This window comes from Pholis gunnellus (genome assembly GCF_910591455.1).
Source record: "Pholis gunnellus genome assembly, chromosome: 13".
Taxonomy (NCBI): Eukaryota; Metazoa; Chordata; class Actinopteri; order Perciformes; family Pholidae; genus Pholis; species Pholis gunnellus.
In genome coordinates this window covers 11,979,124-12,003,526 of record NC_136540.1, presented here as the reverse complement: position 1 = coordinate 12,003,526, position 24,403 = coordinate 11,979,124, and the positions used below count along the sequence as shown (strand labels likewise).

At 41.9% G+C, this 24,403-nt stretch overlaps 2 protein-coding genes across 2 annotated transcripts; both read right to left on the bottom strand.

Annotated features, from left to right (window-relative positions):
• Nucleotides 1-3,834: 3,834 nt before the first annotated feature.
• Nucleotides 3,835-5,370, bottom strand: LOC306704809 (7-alpha-hydroxycholest-4-en-3-one 12-alpha-hydroxylase-like; the record flags this gene model as incomplete). Its single annotated transcript, XM_079171333.1, has 1 exon — nt 3,835-5,370. The coding sequence occupies one exon, from the start codon at nt 5,368-5,370 to the stop codon at nt 3,835-3,837; it is 1,536 nt and encodes a 511-aa protein (XP_079027459.1).
• A 16,799-nt stretch (nt 5,371-22,169) lies between these two features.
• Nucleotides 22,170-24,203, bottom strand: plac8l1 (PLAC8 like 1). Its single transcript, XM_079171804.1, has 4 exons — nt 24,075-24,203; nt 23,280-23,512; nt 22,960-23,096; nt 22,170-22,693 (listed from the first exon to the last, which is right to left on the bottom strand). Exons 1-4 carry the CDS (start codon nt 24,098-24,100, stop codon nt 22,562-22,564), a joined length of 528 nt encoding a protein of 175 aa, XP_079027930.1. The 5' UTR covers nt 24,101-24,203; the 3' UTR covers nt 22,170-22,561.
• Nucleotides 24,204-24,403: the final 200 nt, after the last annotated feature.

Here is a 24,403-nt window from a genome sequence, read left to right as displayed (position 1 = left end):
GGATACATGTTATCTTAAATTATATTCGTTAGATTAATTGTCCTGTATGTCCATGATTAAAAACTGGAACATTTCTCAAGCCTTGAATCAAGAAACAGAGAGCGAGAGAGAGAGAGAACACCGCTGCTGGTAAGCCTCTCAACTACCATGCTTGACTGGTTAAAGAAGCGACAAAGCAGTGAGGCAAGCCTTTTAGTGTGTACGTGTGTGTGTACACTTGTACTTCTATCTTCGTGAGGGCCAATTTGACTTGAAGTCCTTCAGATTGAGGACATCTTTGAAAAGTGAAGCCATTTTGGTCGATCCTCACTTTCTTCTAAGGCCTGACTTGGATAGAGTTAGGGAAAGGGTTAGGCATTTTGTTGTGATGGTTACGGTAAGGGCAAGGGGTTAGGGAGTGCATTATGTCAATGTGTGTCCTCACAAAGGTAGAAGAACAGGGATGTGTGTATGTGAGTGTGTGTGTGTGTGTGTGTGTGTGTGTGTGTGTGTGTATGTGTGTGTGTGTGTGTCCTTGTCCCTGTTTTTGTAGCTAATGTTTTTTCTGTGCAAAACAAAAAGCAGCTTACATCTCTTGGTTGGCTTTTTTGGCTGCTTGCACATTTCATCTACTTTGACTGTCCATCTCCTCCTGAATCCTGTACATAAACCCAAAACAAGAGATGTTACCACACATGCACACATGCACACACACACAAAAGAATAGAAGCAACAGTGGAACCAATAGCTAAAGCGAAGCAAGTTTTGGTTTGCCAAAAATAAATTGGTGAAATGATAGTTTAAAAAGCTACTACTTGCCTGTTGAAAGCATATTAGACAGTCTAAAAATGAAATGATAAAACATCATATCTCAAAAGCTCTCTACTACATTTCAACAATGCTAACGTGTGTGCAGTAAGTTGTGCTTCAAAACAGCAAATTATCAAAAAACACTGGAAGGGTGCGATGGACCCGTTTGGTATCAGCAGTGCAAAGATGTTGGTACTTTTCCAACAAGGCTCATTGACAGGAAATGAAAAAATACAAGACAAAGACAGAAGAGTGAGACATGCCAAAGCGGCATTTCGGTTGCCATTGTGGAACAAAACATCAGACTTAAATTTACAAGGTGAAAACCATTGATGAGAAATCTACCTTGTGTTAACCATAACCATGATATTACTTACAGGGGACATATCATGAAAAACTCACTTTTTCAGTGCTGTGTACATACATTTGGATAGCTGGAGCCCACAAACTGTGAAATAAGACAACCCAGTCAGCTATTTATGTGCTGCCTTAAGAAAACATTTGATTCAACAAGCAATTCACATTTGGCTCCCCTTTCTGTGTCACAAGCAGGCTCATTAAAATATACCGTCCCCAATCTTCCCCCTACGGCTTGAGAACTATACCTTTGCAGAGGTGCACCATACTTTTCTGTGTTGAAACCCAAAATACAACTATGTATGAACCTAAAAATGTGTTGTTGTTTTTTTGGAGCATGGGTCACTAAGGATGTAAGATGAAACTGACACCTACACTTCTTAAATATATAGAAACGCTGTAGCAAAAGCTCACGATTATCATCTTTCCAGTCCTGATAAATTGTGACAGAGCGGAACACACTCATGCAAAACCGTGGCGGACGATGTTGTCTCTAAACTATTTTCCTCCCCCCTCCCTGACCTTCATTTCTGCTCTCCACCCTTCAGGCACCGATCTGTCTCTCCTCTCCTCCCTCTAAACCTGATTTGCCTGTCACACCATCACGTCCCCCTGCAGCCCCACCCCACCCCACCCCCCACCTCTTCCTTACTCAGTCCTTTCCCATCTCTTTTTGTACTCTCAGTAACTGTGCTGCCTTCTTCTGACTTCAACATTGATTAATTTGATACTGTGGGTCTTCCCTTTCAAAGCTGTGGCTCATGGGCCCAGGCTGAGTGTTGCACCAACCCCTGTCCCACACATGTAGCTTCAATTATACATGGTTGTCTGCATGATTACCGAGCCACAGAGACAGAACACATAGTGTGGGGGGAGAAGCGGCAGAGTGGGGGAGAAATGAAAATAGGGATGGTTAGAGGCAGAGAGATGGAGGATGGACCAAGAGAGAAATGTTTTTTTCCCTGAGGTTCCTGAAAAGTTAAAATCAGCCATGTTTTCATTTAACAAATTGTGATAAACCACAGGGTTTGACAGTTATCCAATTGATGAGATCTGTCTCTAAAAATACATGGACATGCACTCTTATCAGACTGAGGCAATATTCAAATTATTACAGACGTCAAATATCACTTCAACCAGTTTATTTTATTTGCATTAACGTCCTAGTCAGAGAATATTGTTTGTCAATTACAGGCACCAACTTTTAGCACAACAGAAGACTGCATGTGCCGGACAGTATTTGCTTCATGACATTATGTAGAAGAGCAGCAAAAGTCATACTTGATTTTTAATATCATTTACGTTGCTTGCTTCATTTGGCCCATTTGCTCCTCAACAACTCTGCAGTACAGCAGTATCATGACCTGTACCAAGGGAAGCACTCAACTTAATACACTCTTCTACAGTGTTTGACTGAAAATGTACAACTTCTGTGGACAAAGTATTTTACCAGTTTTAAGTACAGGAGGAGGTTGTAACTAAACAACTTCTGACTGAGAACCAGATTCATTCTGACCAATTTGGAATTAGATAGAAGCATTCCTTTGAAATATTGTTTTAAGCTGTTACTGACATCATGCCATCGTTAGATGAGGGTAACATGCAGTATTAGGTGATTTTAAAACAGCTTTTTTCAAATAATGTCATCATTTTCAGACAAAGCAATAAACCTGTGTGCATGTGTTAAATGTGTGCGTCAATAAGATGAGATATATTTTCCAAAGAATACATACAGGTATTGCAGTTCCATGCACTTAATATTGCCTTTGTCTCATCATTTAGCAATAGTCTGTCATTCAAAAGTTGTTGTATTATGCTAAAATTGTCAAACGTGTGTGAGCAAGAAGCAACAGATGAAGGACCTAAATCCAAAGAATAGTTCAGGGATTTAATGACAAAGAAATAAAAGTACATGAGCTTACTGGCAATGGTAGAAAAGTCCAATCAGGCTGGACGTGAGTCAGGTGACAGGGACAAGTGGAACAAAGTCCAAGAGCACCTGGTGGATGGAAGGAGAATGGCAATAATGGCAAGGAAAAGCACAGGCATGGTGGGGAAACAGAGGTGACTGAAGGAAGAGACAGAGGGGAAATTAATATTGAATCCATCTTGTATTATATTGTGATTTACTGTGATGTGATTACCACATGAACCATTTCCTCCACCATCACCCCAAAGAGATGGTGCAATACTTTCAGATTACCAGGATACACCCATAACACAGTGACTGTGTGTTTACAAAGGGTAACCAGAGATTGTTATTATTCAGGAAGATGATTGCATGGTTTTAAAACTTGATACAAAATGAAGAAATATTTGTTTTCAATATGAGCTCAGCTATAGACAGGCAGTGTAAGAAGGTGAACTATTCAACATACATACAGGTTTGTCAGTTACTTCAGCAGTGGAACTGTAAGAGAGTTATTTTGTTTCATGGGTGAATGAAAGTAGTTTAATTTCAGTGTTAATATACATGATATTAATACCTTTATTGTGTTTATCTTAAACGTTATAGCACACTGCAAAACCAAAAAAAACATACAGTACATACTGTGGTGTTATTGATAATGAAGAAGAATATTCATAATGGAATATTATCTCGTTTGAAAAAAAAAAGAAAACATTTTACTTGATGATCAAAATCAGAAAATGTCTTCACTTAAAAGGGAACCGTGGTTTGATCGTGGGTCAGAATCTGAGTCTGTACCGAAACTGGATGTCTTTCATGGGATGAAGTGCTCCAAAGCCAATTCGACTGATGAGAGGGTCAGGCATATTTTCATGAGGATTGTTCAGCTCAAACTCAAAGTAGACCACCATGAGGAAAATGAACTGTTTCAGCTCATTGTTGGCAAAGAACCTCCCAGGACACATGGAGGTCCCTGCACCCCAGGGAACGTTGTAATACTTCACCTTCTTCCCTGCTTTGTAGAAATCAGTTTTCTTGCTCCCATCTGGCTGCAGAAAGCGATCATATTTGAATGAATGTGGATCAGGGTGAATCTCCGGGTCAGCCTGGATGACACTGTGAGGAAAGACTGCCAACCTGTCGTCCTTGCGGAGATGGTATTTGCAACCGTCAGCCATGTTGTAAGTCATATCCTGTTGCACTGATCTGGTAAGGAGGGGTGTCGCAATGAGTCGAAGGGTCTCCTCTACAGCGCTATCCAGGATTGGTGTTTTCTTCAGCATGTCACAGGTCAGGTTGATCAACGGGCCACCAAGTAGCACTTCCTGGCCAGATTCCTTCAGAACCGTATCTACCTCAGCCTTCACAGCCATCATGGCTTCAGGGTGCTTCACGAGGAAGAGGAGCAGCCAGAATGCAGAAGGCCCTGTGTTGCCTTGGGAAACCCAAAGAAGCACAAGCATGTACCTGTCTATCATTGATTCCTTTATACCCATCTCCCTTCTGGCCTGTTGCATTTCCCACACCCAAGGACTGATGTTGTCCTTGGTCTTTACCTTTTGCATAGACAGAGCTTTCCAGAAGAAAGCTTTTAGGCTCTCTGCCTCCGTCTTTTCCTTTGGGAGCAGGACTCCATAAGCCAGATTGGGAAGGAAGAGGTCAAATTTACAGAACTTGTAAAACAAGGCTTCTGATTCAGCTTTGTCTTTCTCTTTGGCTTTCTCTACATTTCCTTCAGACTTGTGTGACACATTGCCAAAAAGGGATAAGTAGCCAGCCCTAAAAATGATATTGTAGCTGTACCTAAACAGACTGTCTTCTATCCAAGTCGTTTGAACTGCAGATGAGCCAACATTGTCCAACATTACGTTCTGCAAATTAGACATCATGGATTGTGTCAACACTTCCAGTCCAGGCCCCATCAGGTGTTTGTGGCTGCTTGTCATAATAATGTGGTGCTCATTCTCTGGAGATTTGTAACCGAAGACTCGGTGCACCAGCTGCTTGGCAAACATGTTGAAGTCCAGTTTTTCTCGACTCTCCTTAACAAATGCTCCGAATGACAAAGGGTCCATAATGAATGTGATGTAATTGCCTCCCAGCTGTACCGTAAATACGTTGCCATGCTTTTGCTTCATCCGCTCTAGAAACTTTGCTGTGTCCTTGCGAAACTCTACAACATGACCCAGCCAGGGGATGAGCCCCTTATCCAAAGGGGGTTCTCCTGGTCGCCGCTGTCGAAATGCCCCTTGAAGGTAGAGGAGTGCAATCAGAAGGGCAAGAACACCAAGAAGGATTTGTAGCAGCAAAGTCATGACTGATTCCTCTTGCAGCCACAGAGTGATTCAGGGTGAAGGTGAACATTCTGCATAACAAATACCCTTTTGCTCCTCCCTTTGTTCATGGGATCACTTTTGCTACTGGGAGAGTGATACACTTTCATGCAAGATTTAGAGAAGGATTGAACTATACAAAAACAAGTATCTGCGATTGCATGTGTGGCCGAGCTGGATACATAATAATGTATTTGTCAAAAAACTAACAATTAAACAAGATATTAAAAACAGCAAATGCATTAGTATAATTTGTATATTTTAAAAACGGTATAATATAAAAATACTTGTGATGGAAACTGCAACAGGTGAAGAGAATGTTAAAGGATAGTTGGCCGTATCTGTAGACAGTAAGGGGAAGAAATGTATACTATGACAGAGTACTCGCACACTCCTGTGCCCTGCCTACACACACACACACACTGCAAAGCAAAGCGAAAAACTATGTAAATATTGAAGGAAGTGCAAAAATTACAACTAGACAAACAATTATGGGGGTGTGAAGCACAGGTGAGAAACTTAATCACCAAAACTCTCCACCGTTTGGACGGCCACGCTCGTCATCAGTCTCATTCAGAGACAATAAAACACGTCCTAGGCTCCCAGCATGAGTGCTGTTTGACTGGAACAGTATCTAACAAGCCACACGTCAGCGGGTTTACTAGAGCGGTATGAATCCAAAATAATGACATTTTGCTGCCATAAATATATTTTTAAAAAGGTGCTAAACAAACTACTTAATGATGCTAACATTTCAAAAGTCTAAATTCATGTTTTTTGTCAGTTTTAAAATGCTTGTTTTTTTTAATGGAGTTTCGATTGATCGGTGCCAGGCTATGCTAACAATGTCGCTGCTCTATCAACACTTAAAATAGCGCCATCTGCGTATTAATACGGCAACAACAGTATAGATTATAGCATAGACAGTCTATGTTTTACACACAAACATTTACACAGTTTTGTCCAGCCACTGTTATATTTTCTTCAGAGCCTGGCGCTCATCCTGGGAGCTTGACTATCACAGAGAGCTCTTTTTTTAAATCTGGAGGATAACATAGTTCAAGAGCGCCATTCGCCCACAATCTTTTTTTTTAATCCCATTTAGGCTTTGCTATAGAGTAGGTTACTTCCATTCATTTTATAATTTGCTTAAAGAAAAAACAACCGTCAGGGACATTCAGTAAAGCGAACACACCCGCAATAATGGTGGGATCATGTCACTGGTCAATGTTACACCATGCATACTGCTATACTATTGGTTGGGGCATTTTGGCAGGGCTATTGCACTAAATAATCCAAGAGCAGAAGAGAAATCTGAGAGTGGACGTTCCACAAACACTGAGATGTAGCCTGAGTGTGAGGAGAAGGGCTGAAGCTGGAGTGCAGGAAATCTGTGCAAGCAACAACATATCTGCATGCAAGCATACAGTTTAAGCAGAAGAAGAGCAAATCCATGTGCAAGCAAGGGCTATATGACAGGGAGAAAAGCATTACAAAATCTGATGTGAAATCAATCAATTATCATGCTCTCAAATTAAAAGATCATGCTCTTAAAAAAAAAGATGAGAAGACATTTGTTTGCAAGTTTCCTAAACATATTTTCTATGTTTTTCTAATAACCGTAAAATAAACTGGCTCAGCAGGTTGGGAAAATCATGTGGATGCTTATTTCATCTAAACTATTCCCAAGATATGGTCCTCTCTATGGCCAGAGAGAGAGAGAGAGAGAGAGAGACCAAAGGTGATGGATTATGCCATTATCTACAAACTTTGTCATATTCCTAATCTTGGCTGCTGAAATGAATAGTACCCTGAACTCGCCTTGTCACCAAACTATTCTGCTCTATCTTCCTACTGTCCTGTTACAACCATACATGTCCTCACAGGAATCCCAATCCCTGTAGTGTAAGAGTTGAATTTCAGTTCAATAAATCAGTATGTAGTACTCGATGCAGTACAGCATATTGCACTGAAGCCCAATGGGATCAAGATAATGGATTTCTTATTGAGTAAAACTAAAGTGCCGTGCAGAAAATGACTCTTCCAAACTCTTAAAAGAGTTCATGTAATCAGTTGCTGTGGAAAACTTTGTTTGTACTCACATTATATCTGTCCTGTATGTTAAAGCTGACTTTATGTACTCTGTTATTTAGTTTGAAAAAACTAAAGATTTAATTCAAAAGATGCGGTCAAAAAGTGCACCATAGAAGAGCATTAGATAATGCTTTATAGCCATCACACCCTCCAGATAACTAAGACACTGTAGCTTCTCCTTTTACACAGCAGCCTCATTTTATCCAGGGCAGATATAACTACTTAGATCCCCTTTTACAGGGCTAATCGGGGTTAAACTGCTGCAGGGATGTGATCATGTTCAGGCAGAAAGAGAGCAGATAAGGATACACAGTTGTTTTGAAAGGCACTATTTGAAGTTATAGATTTGTTTCCCCGGTCGCTGTAAATTAATGACTTTGTAATTCTGCTGTTAAAATTTAACAGTTCCGTGATGTCAGAAGATCTGCCTCACTAACATTTTAGTGTAAACATTAGATGTTATATAATGGCAAGAAAAAATTTAGCTTTTTTTAATTATACTTTATACTTTAACTATACTTTTTTTTAAATTATACCTTCCTTTTACTGTCTCTACCTCCCGACTTTATCCAATTCCTTGACCTTTCCTCCCCTCAACTTATTATTCTTCACACACCGTCTGTGTATCTTTCTCAGCTTGCCATCACTATAGCATAGTGAGGAGAAAAGGTGGTGTCTTCATAATAAATTATAGCATTGGGCATTTCATGGAGGCATTAGCGTAAAATGCCTTGCAGTACCAGGGCAAAATCCATATTTCTGGCACGGTTGTCTCCAGTGGGAAATTGCTGCAAACCCTTTGGTGCCACATTCTCTCCATTCAGCTACATTTGTCATGCACAGTGCAGCAGGTAATGTGGTCTTTAAAGGCCATAATATGGGTGTTTATATGTATATCTCTAGTCAACTGTGTGGGATTTTAGCTCAAATGTGGGTGGGAACAAGCAAGTCAAATTTCACACATGGTGAAAGTGGTGCTCAAAACAAGAATGGACCCAATTCATCCACAACCACCGATTTCAAGGATCGGTGTGTCTTAAAGCAATTATCAGAAGCTCATTGAAACATACAGACAGAGGAAATCCCTTCCTAACGAATTGAGGCTTTGACTTTCCGAGTTAGACAAATTGAGTGGGTATCTTCTAAAGTTAGTCTTTTTAGTGAATGTAGTAGTTTAATATGTGTTACTGTCTCTCCATGTCATGCCTCAGCGACTGCAGGTTTGGACCCAAAAGCATGACACAGAGACCAGGCAGATAAACATAAAAGTTTGTCTCTACTTGTAGTCAGAAACACAGACAGTGGTCAGAAAACCAGGCTGGCAAACAACAAAAGGTTGCGTTAGGCAAAAGTCCAGCGTGCAGGCAGAACATCATGCAGCCAGGCAACAGGCAGATGAATAGGCTGGAACACTTACTGGGGAATGCATGAGAAGACAATAGGTAAACAAGGGCTGGTACATACACTGCCAGGGTAATGAGGGAAATGGGAACAGGTGAGCAGGTGGGTGGGGCAGTCAGGTGATGGCGGAATGGAGGGAACAGGCATTATTGCAGGTCAGGAAGAAGTGGCAGGGTCTGAAAAACACTAAAGTTATGAACAGGTTGGGAGAGAAAAATGGTAAGAATCAGGCTGAAGCTCCACAGCTCAGCAAGGAAACACTGGAAACACATAGAGGACATTTTGTACTAAAAGGACTGTAACATTGGGAGATACCTACTTGATGACTTCTTATCACTTTCATTGAAAGCACATTGGGTAGGGATCTTTAAATGGCTGTGTTAAACAGGGGAGACAATGACAGCAAGCACCAGCTGTTTCAGGGTTGGCACCTGAGTTTTGTTTTGACAAAGTTAACTTTTAAATAGCTGTTTCCAAACACATTCTGTCATGTCATTCCTTCATGTCATATTTTCTCATGATATCGTGCAACATGTTCAAGTAGATATTGTGAACAGCAGTCTGTTATTAATTCTGTGTTTAATATTGTCTCATACCGTTAGTATGTCTCGGATCCCAGAGGTTCATACACACTAAGTTGTCTGTTTCAATATGAATCTTACAGACCTGACCCTTACAGCAGTGCATCATTCGCCACACATCATTATCTAGTCTTGTCACCTCAAAAGAACTGCTGTGTGTCTCGGCAAGGCTGCGTAGCGTGCATGCCAGTGCAGGTGCCAGATGCTTAAAGGTGACACATTCCAGTACTTGTCTTAAGGCAGGTATCGTGTTTTAAGAACAAGTTAGTCAGTTAGCCACGCATCCTTATTTTAGCATTAACAATCAAGTTGTAAAAAGAAACCAGTTGAGAGAAGGAACAAACTTTTAAAAACACTGTGTACAATTTGAAACAGAGGAAACAGTGAAAACTAGAAAGGTGCTTTTATTAGAGTGCAGATATTCACCAGCTGAGTCTGCAAAGACCACTGCTGTATTGTGTGATTGAATGAATACAACCAGCGCCATGACGTGTGGTCAGACAGACTTCGTTGAAACTCAAAAGCAAGCATTGATGTAACATCATACAAGCAATGGGCTCAAAGCAGTCATATAATACACTTATTTATAAAATCATGCCAAGACACAAAGGTTAACTCACCAAGCTGTCTGGCTGTTGAGCAGCGGCTGAGAGGCGGCGAGGTACAGCAGTGTGTGTACTGGTAGTTCCGTTTGTCAATTACAGTGCGCAAACTGACATACTGTGTCTCTGGCTGCAAAGTATAGTGTCTGGGGTTCGACGATGCACTCAGCAGTGTTATCACCGCCGGCCACCAGTGAGGAGTGAGCAGGCAGTCAATGGCGGTATAAAACCGGTGATAAAAGGTGTTTTGATAAAGTGTGACTCACCGCAACCTCGAGAGGTCCTTGAGCAAGCAGCCATGACTGGCACCCAAAATATTATGCAGTTAACGGAGATTAGCCGTGGACAGACACAGAGATGCACACTCACTCCGTCACGGACTCGCGGACACTCACCAGGTCCATTAAGTAGAATTACTGTTATTATCACGCAGAGAAGATGGACACAAATGCTTTAAATACACTAATATCCGGTGTTCCCACCTTCCTGTCTGTCATGTGTAAGATCTGAGGAGCTCCATACACTATGGCTGTCACTTGTTTTTCCTGCATTTGAGTCTCTGTTTCTCTGTGCCTCTCTCCTTGTCTTCTCTCTGTCTGATCCTCGCCTGCTCATTCCCCTTTTACACATTGTTCTACTTTGTCTACAAAGATGTCTACTTTGAAATGTCAACGTTTCCTCCCTTTCAGATTGTCAATGAAACTCTGGGACGAGGATATAGAGCAGGTCGGTGGCTTCATCTTCCTTTCCCCTCTCATCTCTGTTTTACATAAATATTTGTCAGTCTACCTTCGCCTCTATCTGTTTCTGTCTCGCTATTTTCATCCCGGTCTTTCTTCCTGTCTATTCTTCTAGTCTCCCCCTGTCGCTTTTCTGTCCTTTACTTTGTCTCTCTCTCTATCCTCGCACAGCTCTCAGCTGTACTAACGAAAGGATGACTGATGTAGGTGATGGCTGGGAGATGGAGCCTGTCATTTACTTTCCGGTTTTCTGCGGGGCTACCCTCGGGCCAGACTCACTTCGACCACAGACATCCCCATGAGCGCTTTTAGCCCAGCTGGAATAGCACTCATGCGTACGGTGCTGCATCCATACATCTGCACGATTGGACCACACACATACTGCTCCCGCCTGCTGTTGCCTCTGACAGACTGATGTTTGCTGGTGAGTGGGAGTCAAAACAATACCCTCTAATTGAATCCCCTGTGTTGCCACTTCAACAATCTCTCACAGTCAATTTCTCTATTGAAGGACATGTGCTTCTTTGGTGCATTTGCTTGTCTGTCTGTCTTTCCTCTATATGTCTCTTTACATGGCCGTCTGTCTTTTCTGACCCTCTTTTCAAACGTTGTGTCCTATTGTACACATGTATGAGTTGGGTATCTCTCCTGGGTAAAATTGTTTAAATCTTTGTGCCCAGTTCTCTGCCTGTGGTCATGCACACCACGTGTGCAAATTCCCGCAAATACACACATTTCCATGTGTACGCATTTGTGTCTTGTATATGTGTGTGTGTGTCCTCTGTGTGCGCTGAATGGCACCTCAACCAGTCGGTCTCCTCCATGCCTCATTGCTCTTCTTTGTTTTCCTGTTCGTTTGACTGACATGTCATCCTCAAAAGATGTTTGCATCGCCTAAGAATTCTAGATTGGACACGCTTGCTCAAGCCCAGCCTGGGCTGTGTTTGAAGACAGACAGGCAGTATTGCTCTGGTTTATTTATAGTCTTCCACACTTGTTCACACTGTGGAGACTCGGTTTTGATCAGACATCTCACACAGGGAGATCAGGCCCCCAGTAGTTACACATTATCTGTAGTATTTGTTTTAATGTTCTCGGATTGGAGAGGTGAGTCAGGGAGACTTGCTGGAGCTTAATGTTTGCTGTTAATGTTTGTTCTTGAACACAACCACTGCACGTCACATTGCATTGGGATATAACAAAATCAAATGGTAACTAACAATTTGCAAGTAGGTTACTTTAAACTAACACATAAACGGGCCGGTAAGAACGTCTTGTTCATCAGCATCCTTAGTTAATAAAGGTCATAGTCCCAGGATGCTGAAAGGCACAACTGAGCTTGACCAAAGGGCTTGAATGTTGACTCAAACAGATATTCCTAGGGAATGAATTCCATGTTAGTATTTTTATGAGGTTTTTATCAGCATCCTTTTAGAGATGGCAATCTCCAGAGATTTTGTGAGAAAGTATTGGGCGGATTGCCATGACTTATTGTGCAGACATTCATGGTACCCAGGGGAAGATCCTAATGACTGTGGTGAGCCCATGTCTATTCCACTATTGCCCACATGAGTTTCACATTTGTGATTTTGAATGAAATGTCTGAACAACAATTGGATGGATTGCAGTGAAAGTCGGCACACACATTCATTTCCTCGTCAGAATGAATTATATTCACTTTGGCCTTCCCATAGCTTTTCACGAGTTCACCATTTCGATTTGTCCAATACTGTTGTTCATTAATAAATACTTGTAAAACTAACGACATTCCCATCAGCCTCAACTTTGTACTTACTGCAAATAGTGGCATGCTTACACAACACTCTAAGAGGAACATGGTCAACATTACACTTGCGTAACATCTGTATGTTAGCGTTGTCATTGTGAGCATGATCGCCTGCTGATGTTTTTAACTCAAAGTACAATGTATCAGAGCAGCTGGCACGGCCATAGACTCTTGTTGAGAGAAAAGTGAGTATGAAATAAACACTATTAGATGATCATTCAAAGTTATAAGGTTTGCGGTTCGTAACCTGCACACATTGTCAATGAGTGCAATAAAGATAAACTATTGTTATGCGTTGAAACATTCCGCTACGAGGAGAAATTTGAAGGCATCTTCAGGCTTTGACTAGTCTTCTCACAACGTAGGCAGGGAACTGCAAAGTAATACATTTACATAGTCCAAAACAACAAATTAAACAATTCCATGCAGCATGCAGTTGTTCCTGTACAATGCAAGAACACTGTATATTACGTCTGATCATTTTGAAGCACGTGGGTGGGGGCGAGAGTGGAGTGAGGGATGTGGACAGGTGAAAAAGAGCAGTTACCCGCCCGCCTGTAAGGAAAATCCTCTGGTCATATCTCTAAAAGACAACTGTGACAGGCGCACACACACACTCATCTAGAGGTCTGCGATAAGGTAATCCATTTACTGGTGGGGGCTAGTATCCTGCTATCATGCTGAATGATGGAAACCAGCTTTCATCTTTCTACTCTCTCCCCCTGTATACGTATAACTGTCTCTCGTTCACACACAAAGACAGTTTATCATTCTAAAGGATTAATCAGTTTATGAGTATATGCAGGCGGTGAGAAGAAAAAACTCAACCCCACAAAGATAAGCGGTTGAATAGTTTAGCTTCAGCAAGTAGGCAGGTGTAATGTAATTCAATCACAGTAGCTCTCATGTCATTCTGTATATGGTTCTGTGGAGGTTGCACATTATTCAAGGACATTTTAAAATGAAGCAGAGGAACATTTACACACACACACACACACACACGACAGATGGACTTTAGCTAAATTCAAAGATTTCTAACTATAGACTAAATGTCAGAGGCCCTTCTTCTGTGACAGATGTGTGTTTGTGTGTGTGTGTGTGTGTGTTTGTGTGTGTGTGTGTGATAATGAGCTCCACAGAGCTACTAGTTGTTTTGATGTTTCATTCTATTGAAATCTAGTGCATTTGACACCATGCAAAATTCTTCTTTTATGTCACATGCACACACACACACACACACACACACACACACACACACACACACACACACACACACACAGAGGTAATTCTTTGAAAATCCCTGAAGAAGCAGTGAATCTGGTTTCAACCCACATCCGCAAACAATAAGCAATGGTTGAAAGGGTCGCTTAAACATTGCCTGACAGCACTGGAGGTAAACAGAACAGAGGTAAAGATACACAGGTTGTTCTTACATTAGATAATAATTACTTTAACCGCATTGGCAGCTGTCACGTTGGAAATAGATGATTCATCAGACCACATTATTGTTTTTCATTGCTCATAGGTTCAGGTTTGCAACCCTCACATCCATGGATTTCTGAGCGGGCCAACCAGACACAGATCAGAGGCCCTGGGGAGGGGGTCAAGGGGCCCCTACAAGCAAGAGTATCTGTGTGATCTGACTGCAATTAAGATGTCTCATTGCACAGTGAAATGACATACATATATTTCAAGCAAACTAAAGGAATGACCTTTTTACAGTTGCCGCAAGAAAGAAGCCATCGTGACACCTTCGTTCAGAACTAGTGCTCCGTACTGAAAATATGGGTCTTCCAAACCTGCAGGCAGAACTAAAAAAGGGACCTTATTCTGAAAAACACAGAACAGGCAGCCTGCAGCTTGATGGTAATTCTTAGAAAACCGGCTATTTAATCGGGTTTCATTACTGGGTAAATACTTGATTTGGAAAATCCACATCCAGCAATCACAAACCAATGGTTGAATGGGCTGCTTAAACATTACAAGCATCCTCAGAATGCACTTAAATTGGTTACTAATTATACTTTAATCAAATATGACCGCAACTGCGAAGGTCATGCCCCTTACATTGTTTATTTAAGAACACTGTCAAGGCTACAAACTAGCATCATCCAGTGGGGCTATGTGTCATTAAACAAGTGATGGTCTTTCTCTTTGTACACTATTTTGAAACTCCTGCTAAAAAGAAGAGCTCACTATTCATGAATGTAGCCACAAGGTTATGTCACTGAGGCATCCGGGGAGAAACATTAGGTTTGCGGTTGATCAGTTCATAGAGACTGTGACATTTCAACATGACATGTAGGATGCGTCTTTCGCCATTAACCACAGTGTGCAGTATGGAAACAGGACTATTAATGGAACAGTCCACCCATGTAAACATCCTAATTGGAGTGATGCCTGGCTCTGATTATTGGCCGCAATAGTTAGCCGACACGCAGCTGATGTGTTTGTAGTCAAGATGAGGAATGTCTCTGGACCACGCCTGGAGCTGCAACGAAAGTCTGGCATGCGAGCAGTGAGGGAGGGGAGGACGGGTGGAGCGAGGGAGGGAGTGAGGAGAGAGCTAGACGATGGAGAAGACGAACCCCAAAGACTTTGCATCACTCGTTCGCACACTCTCTTTTCCTCTCCGCATCATTTCAACTGCCTTCGCAGCGCACACCTACAGATTTTTCCACACTTGTTAAGGCACTGCAGACTTTTGACATGTAGTAATCACACACACACACACACACATACACACACTTTGGATGTGCCAGATGAAAGAACACCTACATCAATGGCAGGACTGTGGAAGCGTGCGTCGTAGAGATAAAAGCATAATGCAACACATGCCAGCCTGTAACAACCCTTCATGTCATGGAAGCTATGAAGCGGTCGCAAACTATACAAACACACACACACACACACACATACAGCATACACACTCATAGGTCACATGACATTAGGTATGGAGAGACATATAGAAGACATGCAGAACAGAACAGCTAATGTGACAGGGCTGACGGATTGAAAATGGCCTGTAGCAGTTGCCTAAGATGATGTGCAGAAACAGAGTTATTGACTAAGACTACATCATGATGCAACTAACACATAATGTGGACTAAATATTAGCAAGTTTGTTTCCCATGCAAAATCAACGGTACATAAATCATTAACATTAGCGTAAATAAGGGTGTGAGACTGACAGGTAAGCAGGTATGAAGCCAGATAGGAAATTAAAATAATACATGATTTAAATGTTTAATGTTTCTATCAGGGATATCCATCCCATGCAAAATCTGCAATGTTATGCTGACACACCGAATAAGTAAGATGTCACTTTCCATAGCGTATTTCCTGGCATCATGTTGACTGACAGTTGTTTTTAAACCTTTATTTATCCCAGTCAATGCAGCACATTTGACCTTTTCCAGCAACCAGTGCTGCACTGATACCCATTGATTGTACAGAGATATTACAGGACACAAGCCCCAGAGCTTAAAGTGAAGCATCATTCTGTCAGAGCTGCATGGCATCTACCCTCCTATGTCACATCAGCCGGCAGTAAATCGAGTGGGTAATGAGAAGTTAATCTCCAGGGACAGTGTTAGGTCTCGTCTGCGACGACAGTTTCCACCAGCCTGTGCTGTTATGTGGAGCAACAGAATGTTTTTGGAGTCTTATTGAATAATTTTGTTTTATTTTTAGTTGTTTTGAGTTCTGTTTCCTTATGCAAATGTGAAAAACAACATAAAATGTGAAAATTACAATAACTCCAAAAATGCTGCCATGCCAGTTGTTATTTCCTAAAATTGCAGCCTTCTTTTACATTAACTTCATACTAATGGCAACAAATGGTTCTTTTAACAGTGTTTTTGTTATTTATTTAAAAACAAATAGAATTATGCTTTGTTGAAAGTTCATTTAAATACCTTATAAGTTTCGACACATTTGCACCTTATATTCATAAATGATGTATTATGTGTAACGGAATTAGGATGATTGACAAGTAATACAAATGTAGGCTATAAAACAAAAGTTTATGGGATACTTTGGATATTGTTTCCGAGGGGACAACTCTCACGTATGTTTGCTAAAAATGGAGATGAAGCCGGGACACGATTAGTTTTGCATAGTTTAGCATCAAGACTGGAAGTAAGTTTAGACCATACCAAAACAGAACTGTCAAAATGATAAGCTGTGATTTCACACGCAGACTCCAGGAAGTCACTGCCGCTGTTGACCAAGAAATAGCTTCACTTCATAACTCCCTGTAAGAGCAGTGCACATATTTCCCAAAATGTTGAACTATTCCTTTAAGAAAAGAATGCGCGCATGAGACAAAATTACCTGTCGAAAACCCCGAAAGATTTATGACGCTTGAAGGAGTTGGACCTGCGTTTTCTTCGAGGACAACTTCAGTCCACTTGAATTTGCACTATATCATCTGTGTGTGTGATATTTGTCTTTCTTCGTAGGGCAAAGAGGAATTGGTCTTAGAGGAATGAAGGAGGGAGGAATCTAGTTCACAGATTTGAAATAGAAATGATGTTTACATCTGGTGACTGGGGAGGCTCAAAGGACACCAGACATCACTCTGGTGTTTTTAAATCCATATTTGAATTGTTTGTGGGAATAGTGTGTGTGGAAATATTATCAGGCAGGAGTATACGGTCATCTACCTTGTTTAAGGTTCTTTAGCTATTCTGCAGAACACTCCGACACATCACAACTGGCAGTGTGTGTGCTGAAGACGTAAATGTGTCGAGTGGGAAATAGATGACTCATCAGAACACAAAACTGTTTTCCCATTGCTCATGGGTTTCAGGGGTGGATTTCTGAGCGAGCCAATCAGACACAGATCAGAGGCCCTGGGGGTCAAGGGGCCCCTACAAGAAGGGTCTATGTGTGAAGTGACTTCTGCTAAGATTCCTCACTGCACAGCGAAATGCCAAAAAGACCTTCTGGCCGAAAGATTCACTTTGAAGTTGTCACAAGAAATAAGCCATCATGACACCTTCAAATGAAGTGTTCATCCCCTCAGGTTGTCTGTTGGACATTTAGGGCTCCGTACGGACATCGTGCAATATTGGTCCTCCAAGCCTGCAGGGAGAAATCAAGGGACTCATAATCCATGCTCACATCAAAAATATGCATGTTTTTGCAGGACGAAGATCCAAAAAGCCAGCGGTAGTGTGATAATTTGTGTGTCTGTGTTGGAGCTCTACAGGAACTAAGAGAGATGGTAGAAACTTACACCTCTACAAGAACAGCGAGACGTGTATAAAGCAGCGTCACGGCACAACTGTGAGTATTGATGGAATCTATGCAGGAGGGCAAGAATAAATCAAGAAAACTTTGCATCTGCCGACTTTAAGGTGACATTCAACAGAGGCTTTTCTTTTTGAACACCCTCAAAATGCAAGTGTTTTATTATAGAGGTGTTTAAAACTCACAATTATAGGACGCCTTGGATTATTTTGCCACCCTCCATTTTATGAATATTAATTAATTAAATACAGAATTAAGAATATTCCCGCAGTAAATTATGAGGTATACTTCTGTGGAAGAAATTATCCTGATGGTTATCTTTTTTTTAATTTTTTATGGAGGATTATTTGCAACGTTGCACTCTTTGAACAATAAGGATGTGTTTTTTTTCTTCAAGAAACCCTATAAACTATTTGACCTGTTTCTTGCCTCACATTGCTTCAGCTCCCTTCTATATGTGGTCGCATCAGACCTCCTTTGAAGTTGACACGTAGCCCTAATTGAAATTTTAACTTTGAAGTCGAATTTGGCGTTTCTGCTTCGTTACATATAAACTGATTCGTCATTAAGTTACAATGTATAAATCCATTCTTTACCTCTGGGTAGTATGTCCAAATGTAACGTGGGACCAATACTAATCTGCAGCTATAAGCAATGTCATGCTACTGAATTAATCATCAACTGCTTCAATGTTTTCAAACAGCTTCTAAAATACATCCAAATAATTCAGTACGATCCATGACAAAATTGTAAACATTGCCCATATTTGTTTATTTCAATTAATGCTAGAGGAAAAGAAAGCCATCTGCCATATTTTCTAGTTCTGGTTACTGCCATGTTTTAATGACCTCAAAGGACCGACAGCTTACATGGTGAAAAGAATGTTCCTCCCCTTTCTTGGAATTTAAGGATAAATTCTTTAGCAGAGAGGAATACAGTCCTGGCGTGGAACAAAAACTACAAAAGCAAGCAAATCTCTAGTATTATAATCCCCGTGTATGACTGTGGTTTTTGAAGTCAAATCATTCCCACAATGAAATCCTCCTCCTGTCTGTCTTCGGGAAGAAAAAAAAATCTATAAAAAACCGCCTGCTAAGTCTGAGGAGCGGAGCGGTGCCAACCAATTCCCGAGCTTCCATCATCACACACAAACACACAACCCAAAACAGGACAACTCCACTCAGTGGCAGAGCACACCGACTCCCCTACAAACTGTCAAGGCTTCTACAGCTGTAGCTGCAGGGCGAACCAGCAGCTCAATGCCTCCCCCCGCCTCCCTCCATGACGATGAAGATGATGTGTGTGTGTGTGTGTGTGTGTGTGTGTGTGTGTGTGTGTGTGTGTGTGTGTGTGTGTGTGTGTGTGTGTGTGTGTGTGTGTGTGTGTGTGTGTGTGTGTGTGTGTGTGTGTGAGAGAGAGAGACATAGGAAGGGCAAGGATTAAACAAAAGAGTATCACAGAGAAAGTGATATGAAGAGAGAGTGTGAGGACGTGTGTGTTATGTAAACCCCAGGTGGCGCTTGTTGTCCTGGATAGAAGTATCACCAGGGGGACAACTGCTCCAGCTTTGCAGGTCCCTCCACACCTCTCTCTTTCCCTCTCTCGCCTCTCTTTATTCACAAACACACACACACACACACACACACACACACACACACTAGCAGGAGTCGGGAAGAAGAAGAAATAAATAAAAGAGGGCAAAGGCAGGAGAAGAAATGAAATGATTGAGGAGAAAGGGAGGGATGGAGGGAAGGCAAGAACGAAAAGACCGTCGAGAGGAAATGCATTCAGGAGGTAGAGACGACGGACTGGAAAAGAGAAGGGAAATCCATTAAAAAGCCATATCAGAAATGTCAGTGTGTAGTTTGGGGAAAGTACAAACACTCACGCCTTCAGCTGGTTGTTATTCAGTCACGTGTGCAGCTCTGGAGGGCATGATCTACCCTCCCCCCCCCCCCCTGTGCTGTGTTCACTGTACCAGTAACACCGCGATGAGCACAATCATGGGGAAAGTCTTTTCGGATACATACATCACACACATTTCCACACCCACACAAACACAGCTCCCTGAGGTGCTGTTGTCGATAACAGCCTGTACTCTACACCTGATGCATCTTTGGGGATAGTCGTCTCCGGTGCTGAAACGGCAGGAAAGAACATCAGCAGACGTGTTTTATGGTCCCTGTCCGACTGCTGACTTAGGATGGGCTTCACTGTTCCAAATCTTGACCTCTACGACTGCTGTGGAAATCCCAACTCTGACCTCAGATCAACACTTAAGACTTAAGCAGCTGTGGGAATAGAAAACAGACAAAAGGGATCCAGATCTGGGACAGCACTGCCCCCTAACGGTTCAGTCATGGAAGTGTATCCGACAGATGACGTAAGGCCAGGCTGTCAGTGTGTGTGTGTGTGTGTGCGTGTGTGATGGTACAGTAAACGTGCAAGATGTAAATAGGTTTGAGGTTTAACTGTAAGCACACACAAGGGTTCCTTGTTTCGTTCGCTGTATTTGGGGTTTTGTTCCATGAAACAGCAGTAAATCACACATGTGACGTAATTGAAGGGTCAGTTCAGCCCAAATTAGACAATAAATTGCATGAACTGACCCTTTAATAGTAGAAATCTGGACACTGGAGGATGCAAGATGCAGGTCATGCATCATGTAATGCTTCGGCAGGGAAAAACAGCCTTTTATAGGGGCTTGGGAGGATAGTTAAATGTCCCCTGGAATGACTAATACTTTGGAAGGAGCGGTTTGAAAATAAATAAAGACAAATATATGTGTAAATATACATATAAAGTTTGAAAGCATGTAGGACATTTTAAGGGTGTATTTGATTTGCAAAGCAAATAAATTTCCAATTTATTTACCCAATTTAAAGCTGTTGATGCTGAAGCAATAACACTTGGACATTGCACAGGGAGGGAGAGATGTTACCACAGTGCCTGAAGGCCGATCCCGCTCACTAACAACCCCCAGTAGGCAGAGAGCGGTGGAGATGCAGGAAGATGTATCCAACCGGGGCTGCTCAGGACATACTGGTGCCCTGATGCAGACATAAGTAAGATACTGCTGACCTTATTACCGCCGTGGCCATGTGGAACTTGTTACAGCTGTCATGAAACTTAACATTTTGTACTTGAACAGGTAAGTGAGGACTGAAAATAATGCAACAGCACTTGTACACAGCAGCTGACATCACAGGGATGGCAGCTATTTTAGCTTATAGGGGGCAGGTGTATCTATCTGTACCAGTATACGCTCTATTTTAGTCTATAACTGGGTGAACCTATTATTTTAAACATGTTTTTCAGCTGGGAATTTGTAAATAGAATACAAAATAAATAATAATCAGATAACAGATCCATTTACTCTTGCAATGATTTAAATACATGTATTTTCATGCAGCAGATTAACTGTACAGTAAGTAAAATACGATTTAGATTTTATTATTCACATCACTCCTTTTTGAGACAAAATCCATTTTCTCTCTTTCCCCATTTCGTTTGAAGCAGCTGCCAGGTATGGGGACCACATTCGTAAGAGTTAACAAATTACATTCTTGCCCTTTGAGGACCCATCTGCTTTGTGTAGAAATAACATTTTCCACACTCGTTCCCGCTGGTTGGCATTTCGGGTTCAGGGAACCACAGCAATCAGGACTGGATTGATAATATGATTGAATGCCTGAGGTGAACTAAAGAACAGAGGGATAAAAGAAAATATGAAATATGAAAATGGACTTCATTATCATCAGACTGTACTCGAACTGTTGACTGTAACCGGAGCAATGCTGCGGCCTGTTTGCCGGGTAAGACAAGTGCTTCTGCATACTGAACGGACTCGCACACTAGTTTTCATTCCACACTCTGAATTTAAGAAAACAACTCTCAAAATCAATGAGGTCTCCTTAAGAAACCAAATGGCTGAGCACACTCGGCTTTTAAGTGGTTCTGCTGCTTTACTTGGATTTAGTTTTAAATGTGATGCTGAAAATTAGATTTAGTAGTAGTAGTAGATTTGTGGAGTCATGTCTCAAGTGTTATGTTTCCTCACTTCATCTCCCCCTCACGCCTGAGAGAGACTGAACACGATGTCCGGTGAAGGGTCGGTTCACCCAAATCCCCTTTTCTCACTTCATTTGTACCACTTTCTATTAAAGAAAGTGTCGCTGTGAACTGTTGACATTGAGCTTAATTGAAGTACCGCCTTTTTTTGAGTCGAGATGGAATTAATTGCGTGCATTTAGAATTAAAGACAGTTGGCTGCTTTTTGAAGTCTCTGTTGTATGACAGACTTCTACCAGATGTTTGGTGCTGTTTGCTGACAGCTACTGCAACCCAAAAAAAAGCGTGCGTCATGCCATCTGCTTTTCACTCGACTCAAAATGTAGTCGAGTTCTTGCCTCTGCAAGGAAAGCAGACTATTGCTACCAAGTTTATTCATAATATCCTCTCTAAAAAGAGGCCCAAACAGCAGTATAAAGGTAGGTTTCAATTACAGGCCCTACACAATGATTCAGTTTGCTGTTTATTGTTAAATGAAAGTTCATCCTTTCCAGACTTCTTTGAAAGTTGTAGGATTCACTGTCCAAGGCATTTAAAAACAGTATGGTATTGATCCTTGGTGCTACAGTACGTCTTAGATGGCCCTCACTCGTCTCTGTTGCATTGTGAAAGGACAGGCCTCATCTAGTGGCTCGAGTTTCTTCATGAGCATTCGAGGGCAGTGGACACATGATAGGTCAGTGTCTTCATCCTCCGCTTCATCTCCCTTATCATCTGACATACAGCCAGAGGGTAACAGCAATACACTGTGGTCCAGTCCTCACACACACTTCCCTGTGGATAAACATGCGGACAGGCACACACACAAAACATGTACATGCAAACACACAGAAAAGAAGCACACGTGTAGACACGACGACACAGCAGGAACAGGTCCAGGACCATGAGGTGCATTACATGGAAAGACATCAAAACAGAAATGTTCTCACGCAACTTAAAAGTGAACCTTTGAGTGCATTTAGTAATGTTATTGAATTGACTGGTAGCTATCGGGTTTTTATTAAGTCTTCTTATCGGTGCGTTCAAGGACGCACACTCACCCGTATCTTGTACCGCTCCCTGATCCCAACCCGCATGGCAAAAGTGGATCCCGGTAGCAGAGGCATGCATAGACATTCTCCATACTGGTGAGCTAAACTCAGGTCTAAACAGCACGGCACCAGAGCCCCGAGGACACCTGCAAGCACAGGGTAAGCACAATGTGTGTGTGTGTGTGTGTGTGTGTGAGCGATGTGTGTTTGCTTGTGACGGACAAAAGAGATGCAAGACTAAACTAAGAGCAAAAAATGATACGAAGAAAACGTCATAAAGTTATGATTGGCACATGAGAATACAGCTTCCGTCTGTGTTTTCGTGTTACATGTAGTCTTGTCTCCGCAGACGTCAAACAGGCCAGTGCTCCAGTCTCCTCCCGTCTGTGTGATGGTGGTGATGGTCGTCGTCGTGATGCCGAGGCCGGGCTGTGTGAGTGCTGGGTCTGTCACTGCAGGGACATTGTTTGACCTCAAGTCATCTTTACTTCCTGTGGTGAAGCCCCCCACTTCCTCCTCTTGAAACGCTGATGCTGAGCCTCGGGTGACTGACAGCCTCGGTCTGAAATTAGATTTTTTTTTAAATCTTATTTGCCTTTAGATGGAAGGCTGATTAACTCATCATGGCTTGTCAAGCCTCTAACTGATAGCTTGCTGTAGGCTTAATGTTAAATGAGTCTTAAATTAGAAATTCATTTTCCCGTAAGCTGAAATCTTATTTGTTTCAATAATTCTTTCTTGAGCAGCATGTTTTGTCAGCTGGCCTAATATAAAACTGTACACTATTATCCCACTAATATGATCCTACCACAATTTATGACACATGATTTATTCTTGCATTCAAGTGTTTAAGGCCTTCAGCAACACTTAAATCCCCACACATTTTAGTGAGGGCAAAATCAGTTAAAGTTTTAGAACGCAGCAATAATGGATTAAAGAAATGTTAGTGTTTAATTTACATTATCAGTTATCATAGAGACATAAAAGGAGAACAAGATTAAGAGGAAATGAAGGAGTACAAAAAAAACAAAAACGGAATAAGATAAGTGAGCTGTTTGCTGTAAATCCATTGTGCTCAGTGGTGACACCAATGTGTAAAGGGAGAGACAAGAAAATGCACTTACTGGTGTGTGACTGTCATCTGTTCCATTACTAGAAGCTACTGGCATCCAGAGAGGGCTGAGGCGAGGAGGCGCGAGAGGACAGGGTGAGCGGGGAGTCAGCAGGAATGAGGAGGTGGAGGGGGAGTGACACTTCCCCAGTGAGAGGGTGTGTGTTGGAGCAGATAAACCAGCAGTCGAATGGCTCGGCCTAGAAGCTGTGTGACAGAGATAAGTCTTGTAGTTGCCTTCTGCCTGTGACGTTTACTGCGTGCCACCGCTAATGCAGCGAATGCAAACGGGGCAGATGCACATCGAGCTGCGTGAACATCTGGCATAAAATAATCAGATGT

Bases quoted from the DNA above. Each gene is read 5' to 3' on its own strand.
- plac8l1 (XM_079171804.1), bottom strand. From the start codon at position 24,100: ATGGAACAGATGACAGTCACACACCA. The intron at 23,097-23,279 runs GTAACACGAAAA...CTGTGCTTGCAG, and splicing joins CTGCGGAGACAAGACTACAT to GTGTCCTCGGGGCTCTGGTG. The intron at 22,694-22,959 runs GTGAGTGTGCGT...GTTTATCCACAG, and splicing joins GGGAGCGGTACAAGATACGG to GGAAGTGTGTGTGAGGACTG.